At 38.3% G+C, this 27081-nt stretch overlaps 1 protein-coding gene across 1 annotated transcript in view; it reads left to right on the top strand.

Annotated features, from left to right (window-relative positions):
- The first annotated feature begins 14281 nt into the window (after positions 1-14281).
- Positions 14282-27081, top strand: part of LOC124159462 (probable 3',5'-cyclic phosphodiesterase pde-5) — a 388578-nt gene continuing 375778 nt past the window's right edge. Inside the window, exon 1 of the mRNA XM_046535284.1 lies at positions 14282-14940. Within this exon, the coding sequence (XP_046391240.1) occupies positions 14814-14940 (127 nt within the window). The 5' untranslated portion in view covers positions 14282-14813. The remainder of the gene's footprint in view (positions 14941-27081) is intronic.

The raw sequence follows: 27081 nt of genomic DNA on the forward strand, positions 1-27081 counted from the left end.
CCTTATTTCGATATTACCACCTAGTACTTGTATGTGAAATCTCTTTTCTCCGTATGACAATATTAATCGACTTGATATGGGACTGTTAAGATGCTATTGATGCAATATATGAACGGTCACGTAAACACGCCGGTTTTAATTTTCACACTTTGCGTGGATAATTACGTGGATGAAAATATTATTCTCATATACGCGTAACAAATAGTTTTATGTTCGAATTCAACGGATAGAACTAAATTGTTAAAGTATTTCTGGTAGATATACTTTTTAATTAACTTTAAGCTCAAATTCACCCAACAATTTCATAATTCGTTCCGACAAATTTGCGAGTTGTGAATTGAAAAAGTGGGGGGGACTCACTTTGCCTATCTCCCCTGAACTACGCTGCTGACTGCGATATTAGCTTTGGAGAGTTTTGAAGTAATATGAAGATGAACCTGGATTAGATGTAAGAAATGAAATTAGAATTTAACCAAGGAAAGCGAAAAAATATTCAGTAATTTTAAATATATTTAGTTGAATGAATCATTCATGTATACGGAATATGGCGACATTAAATCGCGTTTTCAACAATTCATGTAGCTAATGCATGCGTTTTAAACTTCAGTATTATTTAAAAAAAATTTTTGTCAGAAAAAGTTGAAAAGCAAGGCTCTATGGGATTTATTGGGACATTAAATGCAAAGATTCCTGTGAGAAAAACTGTATAAATATCAGACTTATATGTCCCAGGTTTTAAGCATGCCACACGCCTTCAAGGCGACTTGCGGGGCGGTATGTAGATGTAGATGAATCAGTGATAAGCATATGTATTTAATCTTACCATGGTACTGCGTTACCTTGTTTGAAGAATTTCCTATTTGCTGCTAATGGAAGTAATTAACATCGGTAGTACTCATGTTTTCAAGGGTTGAATAATGCTGAGGGACGCCGATCATTGTTGATGTATTTAATACACCGGAGTAGGTAATTATTTTGTATTATTTTAATTTTTCTCTTGTAAGAATTTTCCTTTTGTGTTAATTTATGCGTAATGTTTCCCATCAAAGAATTACGCCGAGACATAACATGCATTGCTACGGAGCACATCAAAGCTTATGGTATGCTTGAATCAATCTTTAACACGCAAATTTTTATTCTATTGTCTTCCGAAAAGTTACCACATAATTGTTGCAATGAGGAAGTTGGTTTCCAATTACACTGAAAAACCAATCAAACTGTAAGGGAGAATCGGAATGAAGATTAGTTTATTATTTATATCTTAACCTTATCAGCACCCACTTCTTATTCTTCGAAAGGAGAAAAGCTTTTTTTTAACTTTTTGTGTATTTCATACTGATTCCGGAAAAAGCGTGTTTTTTATTCTTTTTTATTTTTATTTTTTTTTACTTTTAACTCTTGAGGGCTGTTAGGCTCCAAAATTATGTGCACTTGCGTCTTCTCGCGAAGCACTTTGCGTCACTTCCCGGACTCCTTCCGGCAAATTGTAGCAAGGATTTGTTGGGGGAGTCTAATCCGCCCCACGGACACTAAGCGGCCATTTCCAAAGTTGTTTGCCGCGTTGAATTTATCGTTAAGGAAACATTTAAGTCGTATTTATGTTGGACTAGGCATTACAGTACTTCTTTACTGCGCTCTCTCCGAAGCTTTCAAGTCAAGACCGGGAGTTCTCTGAAAAACTCCGCCATCTTCTGTACTTGATCCAGAGAATTTTAACAGGCCCTGCATTACCCATTATTATTATGCGCTGGAGCGAAAAGTGATACGGTGAACTACCTAATAAAATTCCCGATTTTTTTATTCATGAAAATGAATTGAAACTACTCGTCTACTCCGTTAAACGGCTGTGATTAATGTTTGGTAGTTTATTATGTAAAATAGACTTTTTAACAATAAAGACACCATCGTATTTTTATATCAAATATGGACTTATGTTTTTGGCTGTTGTTCACATAAGTTTTGGCGAGTTAATTTGACATGACTGAAGGTTAAAATTTTGCTCTTCTAATAATTATAGAAATTTTGGAAAGCCTTTATAATGTCTTAGTGAAAAAAAAACTACCTAAATTTAAACATAAACCCCGGGCATAAAAATAGTCAGTTTGGGCTCAAACTCCGATCCTGAGAATAATAGGCGAGACCGCTGAAGGTATTTGGCGTTTATTAACTGTTTCATTCACTCACTAAATCTAGTACACGCTTCAGAAGGTTTTAGGTTTTATAGTGTCACTAAATTATGCGATATGTAGACCAAGACAATTTATTTTGAAATTAGTAATTGCCCATTGTCATTAGCAAGTGACCTCGTTTCCTAAAAAGGTAGCATTCCCAAGATTTGCAGGCTTCCTATTTTTTTCCATAAAGCCTTCAATTTCCTCTTCCACTATGTCGATCTTTTCTTCTCTCAGCTTAATTTCCCTCCATTTATCGTAAGTTCTTTCTTTCCAGCCCTCTTATACCAATTCTTCCTATTTTCCTTGTATCTTGAGGTACTCAAAGTGACTTCATATCCCGTTTTGAAGGCGGAAAAAAATATTCAGTTGGATGTGTACAGAAGTGAGTTCATTCTCCGTGCATAATAATTTACTGGTTGTAATTATCTCAATTTTGCTTTATAAGTTTCATTCACGCATTGAAAATAAAACAAAACTGATCGATCTGCAAATAGCTGCCTAGTATTCACCATAATTTAATAGTCATACAGCTGACAGGTTATGCTATTTCTTATCACCTAAGGGAATATCTGAGTAACGATTTGTTGAACTCCCATTGAGAGAAACTTTTTTATAACTTTTGGGTTACTAAATTTCTTCAGTACCTTATTTGTGAGCTTATCAATTTTCTCATTTTTATTGAAATATGTTTTCAATTTTTCCTCTTAAGTTACCAATTTTATCAAAATATATGAGGAAATGAACTCAGTTTAATCGGGTTACCCTCGCTTATAATTTGAAAGATTCATTGGGTTACCAGCCCAAAGAATTTCCTCTTTAGACCTGAATTACAAGGGGAAAATATTTACTTATAAATCCAAATTTTCCCCCTTAATTAAATTGTGGTTACTTTTTACTGGCATTCAAATTACCCCAACTGGGCAAATGTATGTTTCTCAGCCGGAGCTGCGGTTGCAGGAAATAAATATTTGCGCTTGATTTCAAATTTAATCACTGTACGCCGCGCAGTAGCTCGGTGACTCATGAAGCGCAAATTTTTAAGCTGGATTGTTGAGGAAAAACGCTCACAGATGGTATTTTACCGACGCAGTCTTGCTAGAACCTAAATATTTATATATTTAAATAAATAAATATATACATTTTCAATGAGCTTCATAATAAATTTATATTTATTATGGGGGTTCGGGATAATTTGGATTTATAAGTAGACTTTTTCCCCTAATTAACCCTCTGAGGGTTATCACATGTGCATTAGAGAGAAATAATTTTATCCTGAGTTGGTTGCCCGCTGCCACTTGGAGCAGGTAGGTGAACGAGTTTCCGGTTGGATCAAGTGTTAAATAATGGATTTTAAAAAGGGTTTCTGTGTGCGCTATCTTTAAGTTTCTCCTGAAAATTTATTTATGAGACAAGGATACTAGTTTAAAAGATATCTGCGGATGAAATGCGTTTTTGGGGAAAAGGAACTGGAATAATGAATTTGAATCGTATTTTTCCTGTAAATTTGATGAAGCATATGTATGCAGAATAAGGCATAAATGTGAACACAAACCTCATCGTAAGATTAACATTCTTGTCTACGTACTTCTTAGAGTACTGTAATGACCGTTCTCAATTCACTGGCTGTTGGATTAAATTAAATAAATAAAAAAATCACACTGTGGAGTCTGATATGGACGTGAGCAAGTTCTGGTTTCTCGAAAAAGAGGAGATAGATTTTTAAAAGCGTTCTCTTTGCCTCATAGTGGTGTCGGAATCAAATATCCCGTGCTTCTGCCTTTTCTCACGTTCCTTTGATGTTCTGGCAAAGATGGCATCGGCATGGGTGGTATTTCGATAAATATAAAAATATGCAATTTTTCTTTTGCGCCCGCGAGTTTCATGTGCTTGTCTGTGTTCAAAAATAATATCGGAGAGCTTTTGTATGCTAATGTTAGCGATATGTTCATATTTCAGAAAATATTTTTGTCTTCTTATTCCTGGCTGGTGCATTTTTTTCATCTTCTATTGCAAAGCAAAATGAATCGCATTGTTGTCGCTGATTACGGTTGTTTACGATAGGGTCCTATTTAAATGAAAAGGTAAAAAAGAGAAAGCACGATTAAAATATTGAATGAATCATCTTTGCTTTGCCGTACGCTGCCAGAGTAATTTCCTATTCCCTGGATTCTTTTACTGAGACATTCATTTGTGGAGATAATTTTACTGTTTTGTGAACGATTGCCAATGAATAATTGAATTCTTGCTGAAATTCTTGTTTGGCTTAAAATTGGATTGAAACTCTATTCTTCACTTGCTATTTCCTGCCTCAAGACTGCAAAGTTGATGATGCAAAATATGCCTCTCTTTACTCTTTCGTTCAAAGACACAATGATTATTGCATCGTAATAGACATATTTTGTGGCAACAATATTCATCTAACATTAGTAAATTGGTGGCAATAGATGTCATATTAAATATTTATTTTAAAGATCTCACTTCCAATTCCCCCAAATAAAATGTTGATAACGGATTGATTTGGTTAATAAAAGAAGTTCGTTTCTTAATTTATCTTGTAGTTTCTAGTTTCCTTTTTATTGATATTCACCTTTGGCAAGAAAATGGATTTCACATTTTCAGTCGGTTGTCTTCATAAAATAAAGTTCTATTGATGTGTTGACTAAACCTCGAATGGTTGCAGTGTATTTATTTTTTACGATTTTGAGTAAAAAAACTTGTCAACAGAGGAGAGCTCTCTATATTGCTTAAAAAATAGGGTTTTTTCCTTTATCCAGGTAGATGCAGCTTGTTCAAGCTTTCATGTCTCCAATGCGAAATTCTTCAGCTGGATCTCTTTATCAGCCACAAATTTTATTGAATGTATTGTTTTTTGCTTTTTTTATTGCTTATAATGCTTGTTTTCCCACTGTAGCATCAAAGAAAAATGATTTGTAGTGATGAGATTTTGTAAATAGTCTCATTTGTATTAGTCGCTGTATGATAAACTGCTTTTGCTATAAAATATCATTGCGGTGTTATTGCAATAGCTTGATGAAGGTATTTCCAGTTAAAAAAATAGATGTACATTTTACGATTCCATGGGTGTAAATATCTAATTCGAGCAGCGGTAAGTAATTATCATATGGCTAAATGGAATATACATTCAATTAAAGAAGCGGAAACGATTTTTTTCCTGCGCATAGGTATAACACTTGCATAATCGCATAATCACCTTTGACTTAACACCATGTGAATACCCTATCTTTCTCGTATTGACTTGAAACTCTGCACGTTCAAAGTTCGATCGTTCATGAAACCTTCAGTTCAAGATGGTATTACCCCCCAAATACAACGGCTAATCTACCAATTAAAGGCAATATGTAACAAGATAGTGAGCTAAAGGGGACTTATAATTACGGGCAAGGCATAAAAGTTATAATACGTAAAAAGGTATGTGAAAAATGATCGTAGGCTTTCCCGGCGTATAGAATTGTGGAAGGTTACACGGGATTTTCACCGGGTCAGGTTCTCCAACTCCATCTCGGCCGACGTTTCGATGGGCGAGTTGTCCATCTCATGCCCTGAAGACGATGGACAACTCGCCCATGGAAACGTCGCCCGAGATGGAGTTGGAGAACCTGACCCGGTGGAAATCCCGTGTAACCTTCCACAAAGTAAAAATGTATGGTCTGATGGGAAATCTTAGTGGAAAGCGTCGTCAAACCAAACTTCGATTTTTTGACGTACGATGATGGTGTTGATGATATTTGCACTGTGTGATGGATAATAGATTTGTCAAGCAAAGCAATAAAGAAATGGATTTAGTTGGCTTCGATGCAAGATAACATGTTATAGGGTTAGCGTAGGGGAAACTCTCGCACAGTATGTAACATAGTTGAATATTCAGTCTTCATTTCATTAATAGCATTCTCTTACGTTCTTATCTTGGTTACCAGTGGAAGTTTAAGACCAGGTAAAAGAAATATTACGATTTTCCTCTCCTTTTTTTCGTGGAAAACTGTATTTAATTTTTATGCCGGAAAAAGATATTGATACTCTTATTTGTTAATCTCAAGGTGTAATTCAGGGTGACATTGTGCATGACTAAGGTGACTTTTATTTATAACATGCGTGTGAAATTTTCTTTTGGGTATATACACGTATATTTATCAATAATTTTGCTGTACAGAACCGGATATTGAATTATCTCCGAAGCGCTAGGTTTAGTTCCAAGTTAAGCGCTTGCGCTATGGTAGCTATTTATTGCCTTCTGATAATTTTAACCGTTGTCAATTAGAGGGAGTGAAGCTTATCTGGACTGAGGAAATTATTCTTGTCATCCGCCACTTTTTATTTGTAGGATTTATACTCGTTCTACCTGTCCGTTCGGCTTCATCTTCTATGCTCAACTCACCTCTCCTTGCCATTTATTCCTTAATGGAGCTCCAGTCTACAATTGTTCAAAAAATTACTCAAATATCTCATAGTTTGTAATAAAAGTTTAGCACCATATTAAAACTTATTGCTGCAGTTGAATTTGAATCTGCGTAATTACTGTCGATACCTTAATTTTGGAAGAAAAACGGGATAATCTGCCAGATTAAAGCAAACGTCTACATATTAAATGAATTATCTAATCTGGTGTTTAATAATCAATACTATTTCTAATTGCTACGAACTGAGTTTTCAATTAGTATTGGTACATCAGTTTTTTTAAACAGTGAACATAAAAATACCGAAAATCTGAATAATTATAATGATTTTATAACTTTATATTCCGCAAATTTTCAAGGTTTAATCAAAAGAAACTTGGCGCTTGTTACTGATATAATTTAGCCACTCTGAATCCATTTCATCTCTAGATTGTGCCATATTATCATACCTTATCGAGACATATGATAATCTCCAATTTCCAACATTGTTATTATGAACGAAGTTTCACGAAAGAAATTGCTCCGATGGACGTCCTAGCCATTCGCAATAAAAGTTTCTAGTTCAAACACACTATATTTTTGAGTAACTACCCGTATTTTTATCGAGTTTGATGGAACATGATCTCGTAAGTGGAATTTTGCAATTTTCCACATGTTCTGCCAATTTTGACATAACAACTTACAACAGCATGATCGATAGATCGTCGTATTGTGTAAAAAATTAAAAGACTATGATTTGGTGATAAAAGCGATGAAATACGTCTTGATCATTACGTGAAATAATTTTTTTTGTAATTTCTTAATACTTATGGCATTCCATTGGAATATCGATGCAATCGAACCTATTAGTAAACGATGAGTTAATTTGCATAGTATTTCATTGAGTTAATTTGCATAGTATGGTATACATAGTATTTCCTAACCTGGGAGAAGAAAATTACGGAGCATTTAGTTTTATCTATTATCTTTATGAAACAGGGTGTGGTGGGCGAGGAAGTTTATGGAGGAAATGTAGAAGAGACATTAAAAATGGATGAATTGCATAGTAAGCGAGGATGGTATTGTAACCTGGCGTTAGAATTTTTGGTCAGCGAGAGTGAAAAAGGAAGCAATTTATGGAAGCTTTATTAAATTTTTGAAGGTAGGATTTATAGCTAGAATAAAAGGGAGTATTGCATTATTGTGAATTGAATAGGGAAGACCAATTTTTAACGGGAGAATAGAAGGGATGGTTCGCAAAGTGCTCCATGTAAGTGTACTCCAACGCGTGCAGTAATTCAACGTATGGTATGGCATTTGGAGGGGGCGACCATCAGGTGAGGTCATTCGCGCCATGAGGGAAGGGTATGGAAGGAAGGGTGGAGAGAAACCCGGCGTCGGCATTAGCCTGCTCTTAACTAAAGGCGCCAAGGGGACCACGGCTTAACGTCCCATCCGACAAACGGAGTGATGCGCTTGAAATGTCCTCCACACAACATTCAAGCAGGGATATAGTCTTTAAAAATTCTCTGCCACCGCCGGGATTTGAACCCGAGTCCACGGGGTGGAAAGTTTACACATTAGCCACCACACCGACCCTATCCCCCCACTAATTTAATGATAATACAATGTGAAAGTAGATTCCGAAGTCAATTGTAGACATTTTCATTATTTATGTAAGATGCATGTGAAAGTCTCGTTTTGCTGATAAATAACGATCAATTAATTCAGGATTAGAATTAAAACTAGTTTGCCAGGAAAGGTTTAGTGAAAGTTATTCGGGCAAGCCCAGCTGTAAACATTTATTTGAATACGTTACCTTTTTATTACTCTATCGCTACCGCGTACTCAACGGGCAACCGCTCCAGCGTATGACGGGCGAAACAGCGCTCGTTAAGGAAAGATGGAAGTCAGGGGAAAGGGGTAGGTATTAAGAATGCATCGTTTCAGAGAATAACAGTGTCTTGGCTTGCCTCTTCCTCTTCTTCTCCTTTCGCGTTTAGGTCTCAGGCTCATCGTCTTCTTCATGCCTTGTTTTCAGAAGCTCGTCTTCGCGCACCATACGCCAGCGACCGGAGAGCGATTAGCAAAACTTTTAAATGCAGGTGTGCGGGCTCAAGAAATGATGACCGAGGAGCCCTTGTGAATGAGAATAAAGGCGGGAAGCTGCGGAGGCCGAGGTATCGACGGAGGAGGGGAGGGGCGAGGGAAATGTTGAGGGGAGGGGTAATTGTGGGAGGAGGTGGTGGTCGAGGGGAGGGGAGGTGATAATGAATTGAGAGGGGAGGGAGGAGGGGGGGATAGGGGGAGTGGGGAAGTGGCCACAGAGGGTAATGCATCGTGAAAAGAGGACTGAGTGCTGAGAGGAAAGAAATCTTTTTCCTCCTTCCATCATGCGAGGGACACACACCACGGGATAAATCTCGTCTTCAGCCTCGCGAAGCCGGCGATTATTGAATATTTGTGAATTCCAATATTTATCAATCCGCGTGTCGGCTACTGAATGTTATGATGCACATTTCTTGTATTCGATATGAATGATATGTTCTTTTTGTTGTAATGAGCGCAGATAAGAAAGAAATATTTTTCCTTCTTCTTTCATGCGAGGAATACTTCCCGCGGATGAATCGCATTATTCAGCCTCGCAAAGTCTGCAATTATCCATCTATCTCTTCGATAATGGACGCTAATCAGCAACGCCACTTATTTGTTAATTCCAATATTCATCAATCCGTGCGCCGGCTACTGAATGTAATGATGCTGATTTCTTGTATCCGATGTGAATTTGACATTCGATGCTCTTTTTGTTGTAATGATGCGCAGAGAAGAAAGAAATATTTTTCCTTCTTCTATCACGCGAGGAATACTTCTCACGGATATATCACATCATTTAGCCTCGCGAAGTCTACGATTACCCACCCTAATGACATTTTATACTTTGTTTGTTGTAAGTTAGGTATCGATATGTGATATGATGTCCGTTACAAGAAGGTGTTTAAACGAAATAAATCTTGTCTCCTTTTTATGTGAGGGGTCTTCGATAGATTTAACCATCCAGCTTTGAAATACGTCTGGAATATTTTCAATCCGCGATAATGAATTTTATCATTTACACGAGGATATCACCTTTGAAAAATCTCCTCATATAGTTTTCCGTTGCTCTTCTGATCCACGCCCAGGGCAGTCCTCATACCGAATCACGCGTGCGTGAACTCCAGTAATTATCACTTAGTGTAATGGGCAAAATTGTACAGGCGAAAATTAATTTCTCTTGGCTGAAAAATTATTTTTCTTCTGTAGGATTTGCACATATGTGTGCACTTGGAGGTGATTCCGTGAAGATAGGTATCTGGACAGGCAATTTCTTAAATGATAACCATTTGAGGCTAGCATCGGAGGAAAGAAATCTTTCTTTTTTCATTCGGAGGAATAATTGCGGGTGAATCTCATCGCCCAGGGGCCGTATTCTGTAACTCCAAACCGATCGGTGCGGCACCGATTCGTCGGGTGCGACGTCACAACGACTCCCGGTAAGAAGTCGTGCGATTCTGTACGAACCCGGTCGGTGCGGCACCGACGAGAGGACGGGAGATCGTCGGTAGCCGTACCGACAGCAAAGAGGTGTCGGTACGGCCACCGACTAGTGGGTTTCATGAATTCCCCGGTGCGCATTGTACGTTTTATTTTGTTTTTACCTCATCACCGAGTAAATAATGAGGTTTTCTCCAATGTTATCTTTTTCTGCCCCTTCGAATACGCCTCTACAGGGGCGGATCCAGGATTTTTTTCTGGGAGGGGCACAAGCAAGGCCGTATCCAGGATTTTGTTCTGGGTGGGGCACAAGGATACCTCGTAATACAAAACGAATGCAATGATAATGGGACCGTATTAAAAATCTTGCATATTTTTGAGGGTCTGGGGGGGGCACGTGCCCCAGTGCCCCCCCCCTGGATCCGCCTATGCGCCTCTATAATTCACTGTGTCATCATCTATATTAATTACCTTGACAGAAATATAAGATAATGGTCAATAAAAATGAGGTTTGCTAACATATAATGACTTTCTCTCATTTATGTTACCGCACTTTCACTCGCTAGTAATAGGCTTTATTTCTCTCTATCATCATTTACTTGCTCCTTTGACATAAAAAAGATTTTTGATTAAATATGAGTTTTGCCGCAATGTTATCACTTTATATCACTCTGAATAGGCGACTGTTATTTCACTCAATCATCAATTTGGCGTTTCTCTCGGCATAGAAATAAGATCTTTTTATTTAAGTATGAAGTTTGCCACAACGGTATCAGTTTCTTTCATTTTTAACGGGCAACTATATTTCATTTCATCGTCAGCCATTGATTCCCTTGACGATAAAAGAAGATATTTGTTAATAAGGATGAGGTTTACCGCAATATTATCATTTTCTCTCACTTGGAATGCGCAACTTATACATATGTATTTCACCCAATCACAATTTATTTACTTCCTCGTCATTACACTTCTTTTAATTGCACCCAGCTCCATATTTTTATAACAATTTCCTAACTTGTTCCTCTAATATTACATTTGCATTTGAATCCTACGTTCACGTTCCATGGTATGCTATTTTCGTCTGCTACGGTGCCAATGGCATAACCTTCCGTTGATAACATTTATACGGAACTTACTTAATGACAACTATATTACCAAATCATGAATAAATAGCATTATACGGAACCAATATTTAAAAAAATAAACTACGATCTCAAGGATAGTTTCAATAATTCATTCCAGCAACAACAATCTCCATCACATACAAACTTTATTGTGATGTTGTAATATTGTTTCCTTCGATTCTGTAGGTACAGCATTACTACCACACATTATATAAGCATTGTTAACAACTTATCCAATATCGTTTATCTTAATCTAGCAATAAGTCGTAATTTCCGCAAATAAAAAGATTGAGAATGACGACAACAAACTGTGCCAATGAGTCTTCTCTTGTTTTTACCCTTCTTTCATTGGTGGAGACACGTGAAACTTCGGATATATTCGGATTTTCCCTGTTTGGGAAGGAAGGGGAACCGTACCGACTGGTTTGAAACCGACGACCTTACAGAATCGCTGAAAGTGTCGTCGTCGGTGCGGAATCCGTTGTCGGTACGGTTTGATGTCCAGTCGGTGGGCTTGAAAGGGAAACCGACCGGTGCGGCACCGACGAAATACAGAATACGGCCCCAGCTCAGAAATACTTTCTATTCCAAGAATATGATAAGCAAGAGATATGAAGACTTAAACTTTCAGCAATACTTTCTACTCCAAGAATATGATAAGCAAGAGATATTAATACTCAAACTTTATCGGATGATTATTGTTATTAACCTCAGATATTTTTTTATTTATGCATCGACTGTCAAAAATAACTTCAATTGTTATTTTACTCACCGACTCATGTCTTTGCTGGAAATTACCGAATGAAATATACTACCTTTCAAAATTTGATATATAGTGACAATTTTTCCCAAAACTGTGTGTCAGAGTGCGAGGAAAGAAGCATTTTTTTCACACTAAGAAATCAACTCATTGATGAATCTAATTATTCAACTCAGCAATACTTGAGATACCTCTCAATGCTATTGCAATGAACTCTATTAAGTATCTATGTATTCATACGTATGACCATATTATTATTATTGATGTACACCAACTATCAAGTACAATGGATTAATTAAAGAAATTGAACTGCATTAAAATTAAATGCCTGATTTTCGTATGCATTATATCGACTTGTGAAATTTACGAATAGGAATCATCTTGGATGAATCTCATGTGCCAACATTGTGATGGGCACAATATTTGTGTAATGCGATGATCACTAACAGAAAATATCAATATGTTTATCGCGTGGTGGTCATCGCGTTTGTTCGGTTGCTCTGTGTTGTAATGTAGTTTTATGGATGAAATTTATATAAAGCTATACCATATGCAAATTTGTGATTTAAAAAACATACTTTTACCGAATGAAACCACGTATGTGGGTTACTGTACAATCTCATTTGATGTACTAAGGTGTTTGACGCAGTTTATCGTGTAATGCAAGAGTATCATGAGAGAAGAAGTGGTTATTGACGTGGGACGTGCGTGGTAGGTCATGCGATTTTAACTATTGAAGAGGGGTCGCATGACAATTCCATTGCTGCAACTGTCCACTGGTGACATCGCCCTTTAACTTTGTAAAGGTGACAGAGTGAGGTTTCACTGAGCTGGAATTTCTTCACGGTTTCTCGTCGCATTTTAATATTTGAATATATTAATAAATTAATCAAGCGACCTATGCCTCATTGCATTGCTCTGCCATTGCGTTGCATCGTAACTTAACACTCGTCGAATTTTACCTTACATGTATGATCTTAGGTTTTCCAGGCGTGTCTGGTACAGAAAAGTTTCTCGGCTTTTCTGCCGGTTGACGTTTTCCATGCCTTTCGACGTTTCGAGCAGCGACTTGCTGTTCATCCTCAGGGGATCTTCCGAATTAACCCGTGAAACTTTTGCCTCACATGTTTGTATTGTGGAGTTTCTGTGGTTCCACTTCTAATCACTAATTTTCGGTGCAAAGTAACTTTCAAAAAACGTGTTTATGCCATTATCTATAATCGAAGCGTTGATGCGTACAAGAATGTGTTCCTTTTACCTCGTCTTTATCTAATTATTGAAGAAATGTAAACACTAGTCTATCAATATTTGTGATTTGTTTTATGAATGTTGCTGTAAATTACAGTGAAATTAGTATTTTTATGCTTTTTAATTATTTGAAGCTATAAATTCAACCATCAGACAAATAAGGCATCGATTTTGCTAAGAAATATATATGTCGTATTTTTGAGTAAAAATTGTGCTACTTGGGGCTGCCTATCTACAATTACTTATTTGGGTGCGTTTTAGTAATATTATTTTCTTTGGTATGCTCTATAAACTGTAGATGTGCATTTTTTACTTACACCTAATACCAAAAGTTAAAATCTCTAGAAATATATTCGATGAATCTAAATTAAAATTTCTGCTTTTAACGCATGTGAAATGGTAATTTTTTCACCTGCATGGCCGTATCTGGTGAAGCCGGAATGCGAAAATGCTGGTCATTTTCAATTTTTTCCGAAAATTACCTTGAAACGAATGGATTCGTACCGTTAACCTTTATCGAACATCGGGCGTTGCTATAGGTGACATATATATAGGTAACATTTAGCACCTTTTTATGAATTTAAAACTATCAATTCAAAAACTCAACAAGAAAACACAACACTAATTTAGGCACATGCGCAGTATGCACCTCAGATCTGTTTATGCCACGGGAATCGTGATCTGCTTTCTGCCTTACCTATCGGGAGGGTAGCCTAGCAAGAAAGAGTGGGAACAGCCTGTATTTTTGGAATTCCGGTGATAATGTGGTGGTACGCTTTTTCTATCATTTTCAGCCGTATCGAAACCCTGCGGTACAACGATATATTTTATCGTGGCTATGGATGCACATTGCAATGGTGCGTCTCCCCCCCCCCTTGCCCCTGTGGAAGCGACGCAATCTCCCCCCCTCCCCTCTGCTCCTCCTCCCATCCTCCTTCCCCAGCGGTGCCTCCCCCTTCCCCGTACCTCCACCACCTACCCCCGAGTGCCCCCACCACCCTCCAACCCTTCGGTGGAGGAGGAGAGGAGGTTTGTTGGCGGCTGGCAGTCGTGCCGTGACGGCGTTGCGTGTTCGTCACACGGTTGAGGCCTCCTACCTCCACCTCCTCCTCCTCATCTCCGCCACTACACGTCTCATTCTCCGGCGAGCGGAGAGGAGCGCTTTTTCGGAGCGAGACTGGAGCCGAGGAAGTGTTACATCACAGGGGAGGAAAGAGAGTCTTTCAACCCCCACGGTGACCCAACCTCGATACGGGCCAAGAGACGCATCCCAGGCGGAAGAAGAGCTGAATGTTTTTCGAATCACCCCGAGGAAAGTGCGGGATAACGTTTCGGGAGAGAGTAATATCGGTCATCTCCTGTCGCAACAATCATCAGCGATAACGTTTTCCATTCCCCTGGAGGAAAGTGAGTGAAAACGTTTCGGGCGAGAATAGATCGGTCTTCTTGCGGCTCGACAATCACCAACAATCATCACACACCTCCCCGCGAGGCTTCATTGTTTACTTTTCGCGCCGGATCCGCGGGAGAGGCCGGACGGTGGGCGACGCCGTTCCCGCGGTAGGGACTCGGGCTCCGAGGTCGCATGACCCCGCCCTCGATGGAAGAATTATCGAAGGAGTCGGAGGTCGAGGAGCCGGAGCCATCTGAGGAGGACGAGCCTTCTTCCGCTTCGCCTCCGCCGTCGCCTCCGCAACCGTCTGGATCCACAGGTGGGTGGGAGGGCGGATGACAATAGGGGAACCCTTAGTCCTCTGTTCTGCGCGCGCGCGCGCGCCTGACCGCGTTTCCGTTTTTTTTTTCGGTCCAGATCCAAAGGAATGCGTGGTAGCAAGCCTTGTGATTTATCACCCTTTTTTGTATGGACCCGCGATTAAAAGATTATTCTGAGAATTTGTAAAACTTGATTGTAATAAGGATTGTTTTTTCGCCTCCTTCGTGGATTTCTTTTCACGTCTTTCTTTTCCCGTCTTTTGTCTCGTTTAGGGTACGTCGGCTGTGCAAGGATATATTCTTCCTCCATAAAGGACAATTTAAAGAAAATATTAAACAAATTTGGAAAATTTATAATTTTTTATAGGAAAAGGATGGTGTAATTTTATTTTCTCCTTGAGGGTACGAGGATAGGTACGAGGGTACCGCAAGGGCTAGAGATTATGCCTTCGTTTATAGCTAATCTCTAACAGAAAAACAAAATGCGTAAATTGTTAAAGGCGTATTGATCTAGGATTTCAAATGTAAATTGAATCTTGTGTTTTGTGTTGTCTTTCTCAATGTCGTAAGATTTTTTTACTTTAGTGCCCACTTGGGCCGAAAGGAGTTTTGATATTTATTGTGAATATTCATGGGAAACCACAGTGGAAATAATCATCATCGGATGTACCAAATCATGGATAATAATTAATAAGTTATATTATTTTTAAAAACATTGTCTGTCAAAATGTAAATTAAGTTTGTGTAGCATGCGCTTGGGTTGTGGAAATTGAGCAAATGCACCCTCACACCATTTGGCGTGCGAGGACATACAAGCAGAGGTGAATGGAAGACGAGCCATTCATGATTTCCGACTGATGATCACGCATTGATTCTCTCACTAAGGACCTGGTCTTGAGTGAGCTGATATGAAACGTTACGCGTTTACAAATCATTTCTGCGAATAAATGTTTAAAGCAAGAACCTATGGTATGTGATATTGCATTGTGCATATAATCCATCCCAATCCTTCAATATAATACTACATCCAAAAATATGCTTGCCCTGAAGATTCATCCCTTCTATCAAGGTCACTTGTGGAAATTGAAAAACATAATATTCTGACCCCGTTACCACATAGTGTAGATATATGGCTTCGAGTCATACTGAAGAAACAAGATGATATACCACTAAAATTTTTCAATGGATTACTGAAGATGACCATAGGAGCGGCGCACATAAATATTTTCACATTCGCAAATTGACAGTTTTCTGCGCGGATATGAGTTAAAGAAGTACAGATACATAACTTTATTTACCTTGCAGCTCTCTAGTCCTCTTTTTCTTGTTGTCCACCTTCGGCTGGAAATTAGATGTCATATTTTCCATCGGTTTCCTCATGAAATTAAGTTCAATATGTTGACTAAACCTTGTACAGTTGCAATATATTTCTGAGAATAAAGGCTTGCGGCAACTATGAATTATGATATTAAAGGTTGGGGAAAGTTTATGAAGTATCGGTTGGAAAGCCAATGAAAATAATCGGGTGACATAATCATCAAATGCAGTAGAATGAAGTAGTCATTTAAAGAACCAGCAGAAGTATGTATACTCAGCAAAGCAATATAATTTTTTGCAACATTTATTTGGCTACAATCAAGTAGAATAGAGTTCTTAGAGCTGCCACAGTGATGGCAAATACAAGAAAAATACGGAAAATAATTTGAATGAAATGGATGAGACCTTTCTGCAACACAATGTGGATGTGAACGAATATGTGTTACAAATAAAACGACCAACCTATAGGCTAATTGATTTACCTATTTACATGGGCTGTGAATCCAGCTAGGATGAATGCGGGAAGAATTGCAGTAAATTATTAATTATATATATTTAATTATATTTAGAGAAATACAGGGTACGATAGCAAAATATTTACGCCGCCAAGAATGAGTCCGATGCTAAGGGGCTGAATGTTTCTTTGGGAAAACTTAAACCGTGGAAAATATTCCAAAATATTATTTAATTAATATAATTAATAAAATTACTTTATGCTACAAAACTTTTATTGGAAGAGTAATGATGGAGTGTGAAAACTTAAGACTGAGACCATGATTGAGGGTTTATGAGGACATTAATGTAGAATTTATTTAAATCATAGGTTAGACTACCCACTGTACCTTATTGTTCCATGCATAGCCCTTATTTCAACTATTAGGTTCTATAATATTAAACATTATTCCCTGGGTATGCTACAAACTTCCCAGGCGTATTTGAAACCCTTAGAATTGGCAAGCATGGATGTGACTCCTACCTTCACCTAGGTTAATGATAGCATTCAGAAAAGATTTGACTTCTTGAAAAGCATCCATAGATATCCATTAGGGGAAATGTATACGTTGAATGAATGGGCATTCATTATTTGCGCTTGATTTCCTTCCGGATTGTAGATGGTAGACGATTCGGCAGTTTAAGGGGAAGTCTCCCAGGACGATAGGCTTCTGAACTTGGCCGATGATGGCGCTGAAGGGCGTTACAATGAATTTTTTTTTACCTTTCCGGGCATTCATTTGGGCCATTGTCCTCATAGTCCGCATAAGCCGCGTCGGGCGCTTTATCAGGTGCTTGGAGATTCAAAGGAGACGCTACGGCGAGGCGCTGACTTCGATGTAATGGTGTCTTAATGCCGCATCTCGCCTATCAAGAGGAACTCAAATGAACTCCCATTGAAGGCTAGACGGGAGAAAGATGTGAGATGAATGGGAACTCAGCTTCTAAATAATATTCTACCCGCATTAGTGGATTGACATTAATTATCCCCTCCGGATTTTGGCTAGTCATCCATAGAGCTGAGAGAATAGATGGAGTGATGAGTGTTAGAGATGAGTTGCATTAGGCTTTGCTTCGAATTTATATTTTAGACACGTGTTAATTTCTCACTATGGTTACAAGTTAGAACCTTTCATAATGCCGGCTGATAAACGGGTATTTCCATAAATTTAGCAGTGAGAAGACTCCAAAGTGATACTCGACCTTTTGAATTATTTAGCTTTTGTAAGTTTTGTTTAACGGGCGGATTTAAGGGCTCTTATTGCCTTATGTTTTCGGCGATGGCTTATTAAATTGCTTCCAATGAAATAATGGACTTCATTTATTGCATTTTAATTTTGAGGGAGTAATATTGTTCAAGAGAATGTATTATTACCAAAAAATCTCTGTGGAAGGTACATACTATTTGTTATCTTCTACGATTTACCTTCTTTTATACCTTTTACTTTTGGTTCCGATCTGTGGTAAAGGCACTAGTTCAACATTAGAATATGTGTCTTCAAAATTTTGGCTTTCAACTGTGTCTGAGAGGAAAAATGTTTGATTATTTCTTCGATGCTGTCGACAAACCCTATAACGATCTTTTTGCATTCACTCGTTTGATGCGAATTTAAAAGACCATTTACGAATTTTGGTTGCATCGTTTATCTACTCATTTGGCCATTTGCGATCTTGGAAGACATTGGTCTTCATATAGTTTCATAGAAACGTTTACGCCAAAAGAAATGCACTCAATCGCAAAAGCTATCAAAAAAAAGGCTTTACTTATTTTATTCTGAGGTGTTTACAGTCAAACTGAGCAATATTTTGACGCTAATATCTGGCCATAAAACGAGTTTGGAAAATGACTCCCCTTAGGCATACCGGACGGACGAGGGCGCATTGTCGTTCTTATCGACTTGCGGTGACCCACATACATTTTCGTTAGCTTTGGATCTGTTTTACTGTAATACTATCAATTTTTGGTTTTCTATCCTACATATATGTAAACCCAAATTGTCATTCTCACTTTTCCACTTCTGCGTTTCTGCAAACGTGCGGTACGTATTGTTGTCGCATAAAAGTTTAATTTCAAATGGTCGGCATTTTTCCTTAACATTGAGATGAAGGAAAGAATTTGAAACCACTTTTATTTTCAGTTATTGAGAACGCTGAAATTATTTTGAAACAGGAGCGCGACAACTTCATTGTTGTCTGAAAAAGGTCAAGTCAATTCTACCCAGGTCGTAACCTGGGTAGAATTGACTTGACCTTTTTTGCCCAATGGGATGTAGGTACTACATTAGGGCTTTTTGCTGATTTTTCTTATCGGGTAGTTCATCATCACTAATAAATTCACAAAATTCTGGCATGACGTCCCGGAATCTGAAACTTGAACTATTGGAGAACAAAAAAGTTCATGAAAGAATAGAAGAAAATTTAATTTTCAGTTCTACGTTATTATTCCTGTGTTCACGTTTTGCGAAACGATGAAATGCTCTCAGGCATCCAACCGGGTCATGTTTGGCTCCATGTCTCGGTTTCAGCGGCTTACTTCGCTATCGTCCCCTGGGAATGAGTGCCTTGACAATTTTTGTTGGTCTAATATGGGTCAGGTTGGCGGAGGAGGTGCCATCTGATTGGTGGACTTTTCCCGCGCCCTCCTCATACGCGGGTTGATTGGTGTCCACGTACGGCTGAGTTGAAAACCGGTATCTGTCCCAGGACGCTTCCTCTTTCTAACTATGTTGTTCTCTTATCTCTATTGCTGACACGGGTCTTTCATATAGTTTCATTGAAACTTTTACCTTGTGAGAAAAATTCGCATTATTCGCATTATTGATTGAAAAAATACATTTTTTGTCTGTGAGGCCCAAGAGGGTGTATTGCCTTCCTTATTGAGTTGCTGTAACTCAGACATATTTTCGTTAGAATTGGAACTATTTTATTTTAGTACTGTCACTTTTAGTTTTCTATCTAAAATCTTTAGATCCAACTTGTCCGGAGTTTTTTTTCCCATTTTCTGCGTTCAGGAAAACGTGCGGAATGCATTGTTGTAACAACGACGCTGAACATAGAATTATGGAATTTTTCTTTGAGCTTTGAAATGATGGTAGTTTGAATCCACTTGATTTTATTTCTATCCTCTGTATCGAATAAAATGAAATGTGTTCTTGAGAAAGGAATGGAAAGCCGTTTCAAACCAATCTTAGGAAACTACTCTTTTCACAGTACCTAACTCATTTATTCTCTTTTACTTGTTTTATAACCTATCCTATGCAGATCAGAGAAATGGGGAATTGGGGCCGCCCCTTGATAATTTTTATCGATTAGAAGTAAATTCAGAACCTACATTAGGAGTATGCTCCTGTATGGAAGTGAGGCATGGACAATGATAGCAGCGGAGGAAGTCCTAAGAAGAGTAGGATTTATTTGATTTTATTTATTTCATTTACCTGGCCCAAATGAGGCCACAATCCGGCCCCCTCTTCCTCTGGACCTCTCTTTACAAGGTTATAGATACGGAAATGAAGGAATACAGTCATCAGTTATAAAATTGTTCTGATGATAGATAATTTACAAAAAGGAGTCAAGGAATTATAGTTTAGGAGAGAAGAGAAGCCTCATGAAAACCTTAATAAGAAGAAGGAACAAAATTTTAGGCCACATTTAGAGATATAATGGCCTGATGGAGACAATCGTCGAGGGACAAGTGGATTGCAAGAATGGAAAAGAAAGACCCCGAACAAAATATATGGAACAAGTAAAGAGAGATGTGAAAGAGAAGAAATACGTAGGTGTGAAAAGATTAGCTGACAGGAGAACTGAGTGGAGAGCTGCGTCAAACCAATGTTATGATTGTTGACTAGTGATGGTGATGAAAATTAAATCTACCCTATAATCGATCCTCCTGATGCATTTCTAATCTTCATAATTTCAGATTTAGTCTTCATTCGTAAAAATAGAGAACCTCAAAACTCATGCCCCTCTTTTTTAAACTTTTTATGCCCTACGTATACGCTGCATTTTTTATTCTCTCGTTATTTTACGTAAGAAACCCCGTGGAAGCAACGGTGGTAGCAGGCATTCCGGTCTTGCACCCATGGGAGGAGTTTACAGTTTTGTTCTGGGGGGCCAAAAATTCTGCCTGGAGTTTAGGGGCTATGGAATTCCCTCTAGTGAAACTGGGGGGAGGGGGGAGTTCCCTGGAGCACTCCCCTGGATAATGATGCTTTTAACCTATTTAAAATTTTTATGTTTTTGTTTTGATAACACTCCAATTTACTGGTTTCGTACTTTTTTCGGGTACCTAATCAACATTTAAGCTGGGGAAGGGCAGGCTTCCCAGCCCCCCCCAAAACTCCGTCGATGCTTTCACCGTCCAAGCTGTTGTTCGATGTCCACCCTCGTGTGCGCTACTCAAAATGCAGAGGATGCAATGCCAATGCCGTTCTCACTTGTGCGCTCTGTGCATCTTAATTTGGGACCTAAAGTTATGTGCTATTGATTAAAAAGGGTCATGCGGCTCTGATACGTAGGCTCCCGAATATGCTTGACTTGAAAAAAGTTTGGATGCTGATTGACCCATATATTCGTGAAAGGCTGGCAGTTTTCCTTCTGTGATTGTGGGGAATCTCCCTTCTAACATTTTAGCATAATACGAGGTGTGTTCAGAATTTAATGGAAGTAAAATTTCCAATTTCTCGTGAATTTGGAGAGTCCCACGGTCAATTTTTCTATTGTGCTGGTATGCATTTCCCGAAAGTATGATAAAATTTTCAGTTTTATTCATTGTTGAACTTGTCTTCGGCCGCCGCTAAGCCTATGAACGTGTTATTTTGAGTCCGGCGATTTTCGGCTTGCACTTTATTGCTTGTTAGTGAACTTTTGGCCTAAAACATTCTTTGATAAAATTTACAGAAAACGCTCACGGAGGTAAAGGCTATCCCTCGTGATGGAGTTTAAGAAGTGATTCGAGGTTTGGAATAAGCGCTGGTACTAGCGCGTAATATCTAACGTCGACTATTTTGAAGATCGACGTACACAAATAAATAAATGTAAAAAATATAATTTACTCGATATTATCTGAACATTTCCCATAAATCTTTGACTACCTCACATTCAGATACATTCTTTTCAGGGGCGAATCGGAATTAGTAAGTTTTTGTAAAGCCCTTCGATCACATTTATCACACACTGTTGTCTCAGCAGGTTCAATGTTCATCCGCTGCCTTATTCTCCTGAATTAGTATTTAATTTCGGTGTGATATTGATTACTTCATCCTGCACTTTTTACTTTCATGTACATTTTTAATGCCTGTGTGAAGTGCCCTCAAAAGAGCATTTTTCCGCAGCCATTCTTTCCAGCGACATTGCTAGGGAGGTAGCCATAACCACTTTGTTTCAAAGTCTGCAAAATTCTCTTAGCATCTTATCTCTTTCCCTTTTCTGTCGCCAGCTGATATGAATGGCCAATTCATCGTAATGTTTGGATGGCTGTTGCTGACCAAGTAATATTATATATATTTTCCTTTTTTAAATGGAAATACAATCCTAGCTGGAGGAAGGAAAGGGATGTAAGACACAATTAGAGAACAAAATTAGAGAACTGGAAGCAAACTTCAGGTAGCTAGCAGTAAATATTAGAAGTGCACTGCCATACGAAAATTCTTTGGAAAACTTAGCTAGCTTTGACATTGAGTCGCTGAACCGTAACCCGATTCAATTCCGAGTGTATCAAGCAGTTAAGAAGTTGTAATGAATAATATTTTTGACCAAATTATCATTTTTTACCCCGTTCATAGTGCATGAAGTTAGATCTTTCTTAAAGTAAGAGATGAACATGGTAGCTGTGGACGGTTGTCACTTCAGAGTATATGTTTGGCTTAATAATTCCACGTGGGACATGTGAGTCCACCAAGAGAGTTTCAGGAAAACACGACGCTGTATTGACGCAGTGCTTACGAGGTACAAAAGCTTTCGAACACCACCAAACGCTTTCAACTCTTTCGAGATCCAAGAGGTGGCGCCTCTTTTGTGTTTGCCGTTCGGATAGAGTGAGTAACCTAAAGTACTCCGAGAGAGAAAGAGAGAGGCATAGCGCACGCCGTATTTTAGTTCAGAATCGCCTCCGGCGCCAAGCCACCGACGGAGAGGGCGTTTTAACCCTGTCTAACCTAATGTTACTTCTAAGCAAAATCAAATATAAAAGTCCGTTATGGAGGAAATGGGTGCCATTTCAGCTCAATGAAAAAAGTAGGGCAGAATGAAGAGCTATGTTTTTGCTGAAAAATCAAATGATAAAATATGTAGCTACTATCATATATATACATACATATGATGAGGGTGAAAATATACTCATATTTATAACAGTCAGTAGCGCAGATTTTGAAATAAGGGGGTTCACCAGAGATTTCGGAGCTCTTCCGTGGTGTATGAAAAACACTTCTAGGCAAATGGGCGTTTTCCCCCGAAATTTTTTTGGGATTTTTGGTACTGAAAACGTGATTTTTAGGATTCGAAAATAGTAATTTTGTACGAGTATTTATTAAAGTATGTTTTTAGCGACCTTTTCAAAGTTTCAAGGGGAGTGCGGGGGTTATAACCCGGAAAACCTCCCCCTCCGTGGCTACGCAAATGATAATATTAGATTTGAATATATACTTCGAATAAATAGTGATGTTATTTCCAATGTATTTCATACGTGTGTAAATTTTGCGCGGCTGAATTCCCGAGTATCAGCATTTGGGATGCAAACGTATGTATAAGTTTGAATAGGTTTATGTGTTTTTTTTTCATTTTTTGTTTTTTTTTTCATTTTTTTGTATTTTCTGAGCCTTGTTGTTATATTTTTTGTACCTCGGTCAGTTGATTTTTCCTAAATTGTTGTGTACTTGTGAAATATCTCATGGGCCAATACGGGCCCACGATAATAAATTAATCGAATGGAATCGTAGTTAAATCTTAAAATTTTGCTTTTCTCACTAGAAATGCTGGGTTTGAATGGGTTGAGGAGTGAAGCTGAAAGAAAGAATGAAAGAAGGACGGCTTTAAATGACGGCGTGGTTGCAAATGGGTCGCTCACGACCCGCGCGCGTCCGCGGCGTGCTGATCAAACACGCTCCTCCCGCGAACGAGGAGGAGGAAAAGAAGGGGAGAAGGCGAGGTTCGCGTGTGCGTTACACCCACCCCCCGCTGATGTGCGTGAGTGCACTCGCACTCATGGGCGAACGGATGTTTGTGAGGCGATAAGTTAAAAAGTCTGTGCCGTGGCAGCTGTGCCGTAATATCTCCATGCGGGGAGAGAGTGAATGAGGAGACACACCGCTCAGGTAGTTTGGTGGGAAGCGATTACTATATTATGCGATGCGAATATAGCCGACCTTGCCCGCGGAAGTCGACTCTCCAATGGGCGGATCGAGTTTCGCGTTTTGTCGATGTTTATGGATCGAAGTGCTGCTTTCCTTTCACGCCTCACTTCCTGTCAGTGCCATCCACTTGCCACCGCAACAATTACTTAATGATATTTGTGTTTACATAACGATATCGAGATGATTGTTTACACGTACCCTGTAATTGGATATTTTATGAGGTTGCGTAGCAATGTCTTAATGATTAAAATTAACAAACTCATTATTTACGTTGTGAAATTCCATTATAAGTTTTCTTGGAAATTACACTATTGATTTTATCACTTCTTTTTTTAGAAAGCGCGACCCGGGTTTCGATGAATTATCATCATCTTCAGGCGCAAATTATAATGTAATATTTATGAAAACTTAGTCTTAATGATTGTTGAAACATGCCGTGATTTTAATAATGTGATTATTGCTTTGTTGAATTGTATAAATTTTGATCTCCGTGGAAAAAAAGCTAATTACGTGGCTAATCTACGGTTCAGATGATTTAGCATAATGTTTTTTTAGCTAATCTTAACTTACAATAGATATTACTAATCTTAGAGACTGAGACGTAGGAGTAGACATGAGTTTTCACCTCCCTTTCCAATCTTAAGCATACCTCGCCATTTACATCTCACATATGTTACAAGATAACTAACAAAGTAACTACTTCTTCAAGGTTCCCGTTACTGTGTTTAAAATCACTGTGTCGAAGCCATAGTAATAACTGTGTTTATTGCCAAATTTATGTGTTGATAGTTGATATTTTCGTCACAGTATCTTTATTTTGGAAGTTAAATTTAGGTTCGAGGGAAAAATATTGCACTATTCTCCAACTTATAAATTATTTAAGTGACTAAACGGTAAATTTTTACATTTTTCGTCTCAAAAATCAAGAGGGTTTTTTGTAAAAATCGTGGAAATATCGATTAATTTCTTAAAGTTCTAGCTCAATTTTTGTTTATCTAAGAGTGTTGGACAATCCTTTCCCTGAGATCCTTAGTCATTTCTATTTCCTCAAAAAAACTAGTGTGGGACAGTTTGTTTTACGGCGAATAAAATTGTTATCAAATCGCAATTTCATTTTAATATCTTAGGTCAATAGTATCCACCTACATAAACGTATCCAACAGAAAATCTGGCTTTAAGACTTTTTTCGGCCATAGCGAAAAAATTACATTACTGATATCATCATTGTGAGAATTGAATTCGAGGCTGTATTTTTATCTATGGGAAAAACGTTGAGGTCGGCTGTGTTTGATGACAGCTGTTGGTAGGTTCCTCTATTTTCCATTTAAATGTAATCAATGAGGGATTGCGAATTCATGACGGGCAGCTCCACGCTTTCATTCAAATCAAGTGAGCAGTTAAAACAGAATGCAGATCAATTGTTTGACTGGTAGGAAACACTTGGTGGAACGTTTCTATTAGATTCCTTGGCACACTGCATATGGCAAGGCCAGGAACGTGAAATTTAAGGCATGCTTACAATTAATCAAGCTGTAATTTTTTGATGGTGGTGAATTTGTTTGCAGCAGATGATCATTTGTTTTAAATTAGCATTATTTAAGTAATCAAATTTTTATTTCGGTGCATTTCGTTGAGCTAAAACATATATTTCTGCGTAGTCGCATTTCGACCTGAACCGATTGAAGCAGCGGACAGCAACGTTAGCAGTGAGAGTATGAAACAATTTATCATCATCATCCTAATCCTTAAATAATAGCTGCTGGCGTCATTGGAGGGAGATTAAGAGTGGCGAGTGATCAATCGAATGGCGCGCAATATGCCTGCTTCATTCATGGTAATTCGACTTTGAATTTTCATACACAGTGGATTTCTATAATTATAATTTTTTACCTCGAGAAAATGTCCACTGACATTCAGTCCGTAAGCTAAAAATGTAATGAGAGAATATACTCGCTCATTATATTCGCTTAAGATGTACTTTAGTCTGAAAATATTGTTCCAAGTTGATTTTCAAATACCTCACTATCATTAGTTCATAGGTGGAAGGCTTACCTGAAGGAGGTGAATGCATCCTTTAAGGGACACGAGATTGGTTTTTAGTTTTAGCCTGTATAGGGTATTTGGGTCATGATTTTATCGTATCCTGAGGAAGATTCTACCAGTCGCCTGTCTATGCATTGTGGTTAGTAAAGAGTTTTTCCATAAAATTGGATCCTGAAGGAACCCTGACCCGGTGGCGATCCCGAGAACTCTTCACCAAAGATGTGCGTGCTTTACGCAGGATCCAATTTTATGGAAAAACTCTTTACTAACCAAAATGCATACACAGGCTACTGGTAGTATCTTTCTCAGGATACGAGAAAATCATGACCCAAATATTTTATACAGAATAAAACTTAAAACCAATCTCGTGTCCCTAAATGGATGCTTTTAACTCCTTTAGGTAAACCTTCCACCTATTAACTAATGATAATGAGGTATTTGAAAATCAACTTGGAACAATATTTTCAGACTAAAGTACATCTTAAGCGAATATAATGAGCGAGTATATTCAGGGTTCCTGACCCGGTGGCGATCCCGAGAACTCTTCACCAAGTCCATTCACCGGGAATGCACGAAATCTTTCTTCACACATATCTTTTCCCGCGTTTCTAGCTCCATTTGCATCTACGTTACAGCGAGATATCATTCTAAGGATGCATGAAAAACGCTGTACATATATTTCGAGAAGCTCCTCGCTCCAGCGTCAGCAATGCTTCAAAGCATTAGTTACCGCGTCGTACCACGATCTAAGCCCAGCATTTACATCATAGATTTTTCTTCCAGTTCTCCTTTGCAACTTCAACGATTACTGAACGTCATTAGGCAAATCACATTAGAGGATTTTAATGTCCACTGAAAAATTAATTTATTTTACACTCCCTTCAGCAGTTATATGTTTGCGACTTTTCGCTGAAAGTTGCAAGCTTTATGCTAGGATAT

This window comes from Ischnura elegans, chromosome 5 (genome assembly GCF_921293095.1).
Source record: "Ischnura elegans chromosome 5, ioIscEleg1.1, whole genome shotgun sequence".
Taxonomy (NCBI): Eukaryota; Metazoa; Arthropoda; class Insecta; order Odonata; family Coenagrionidae; genus Ischnura; species Ischnura elegans.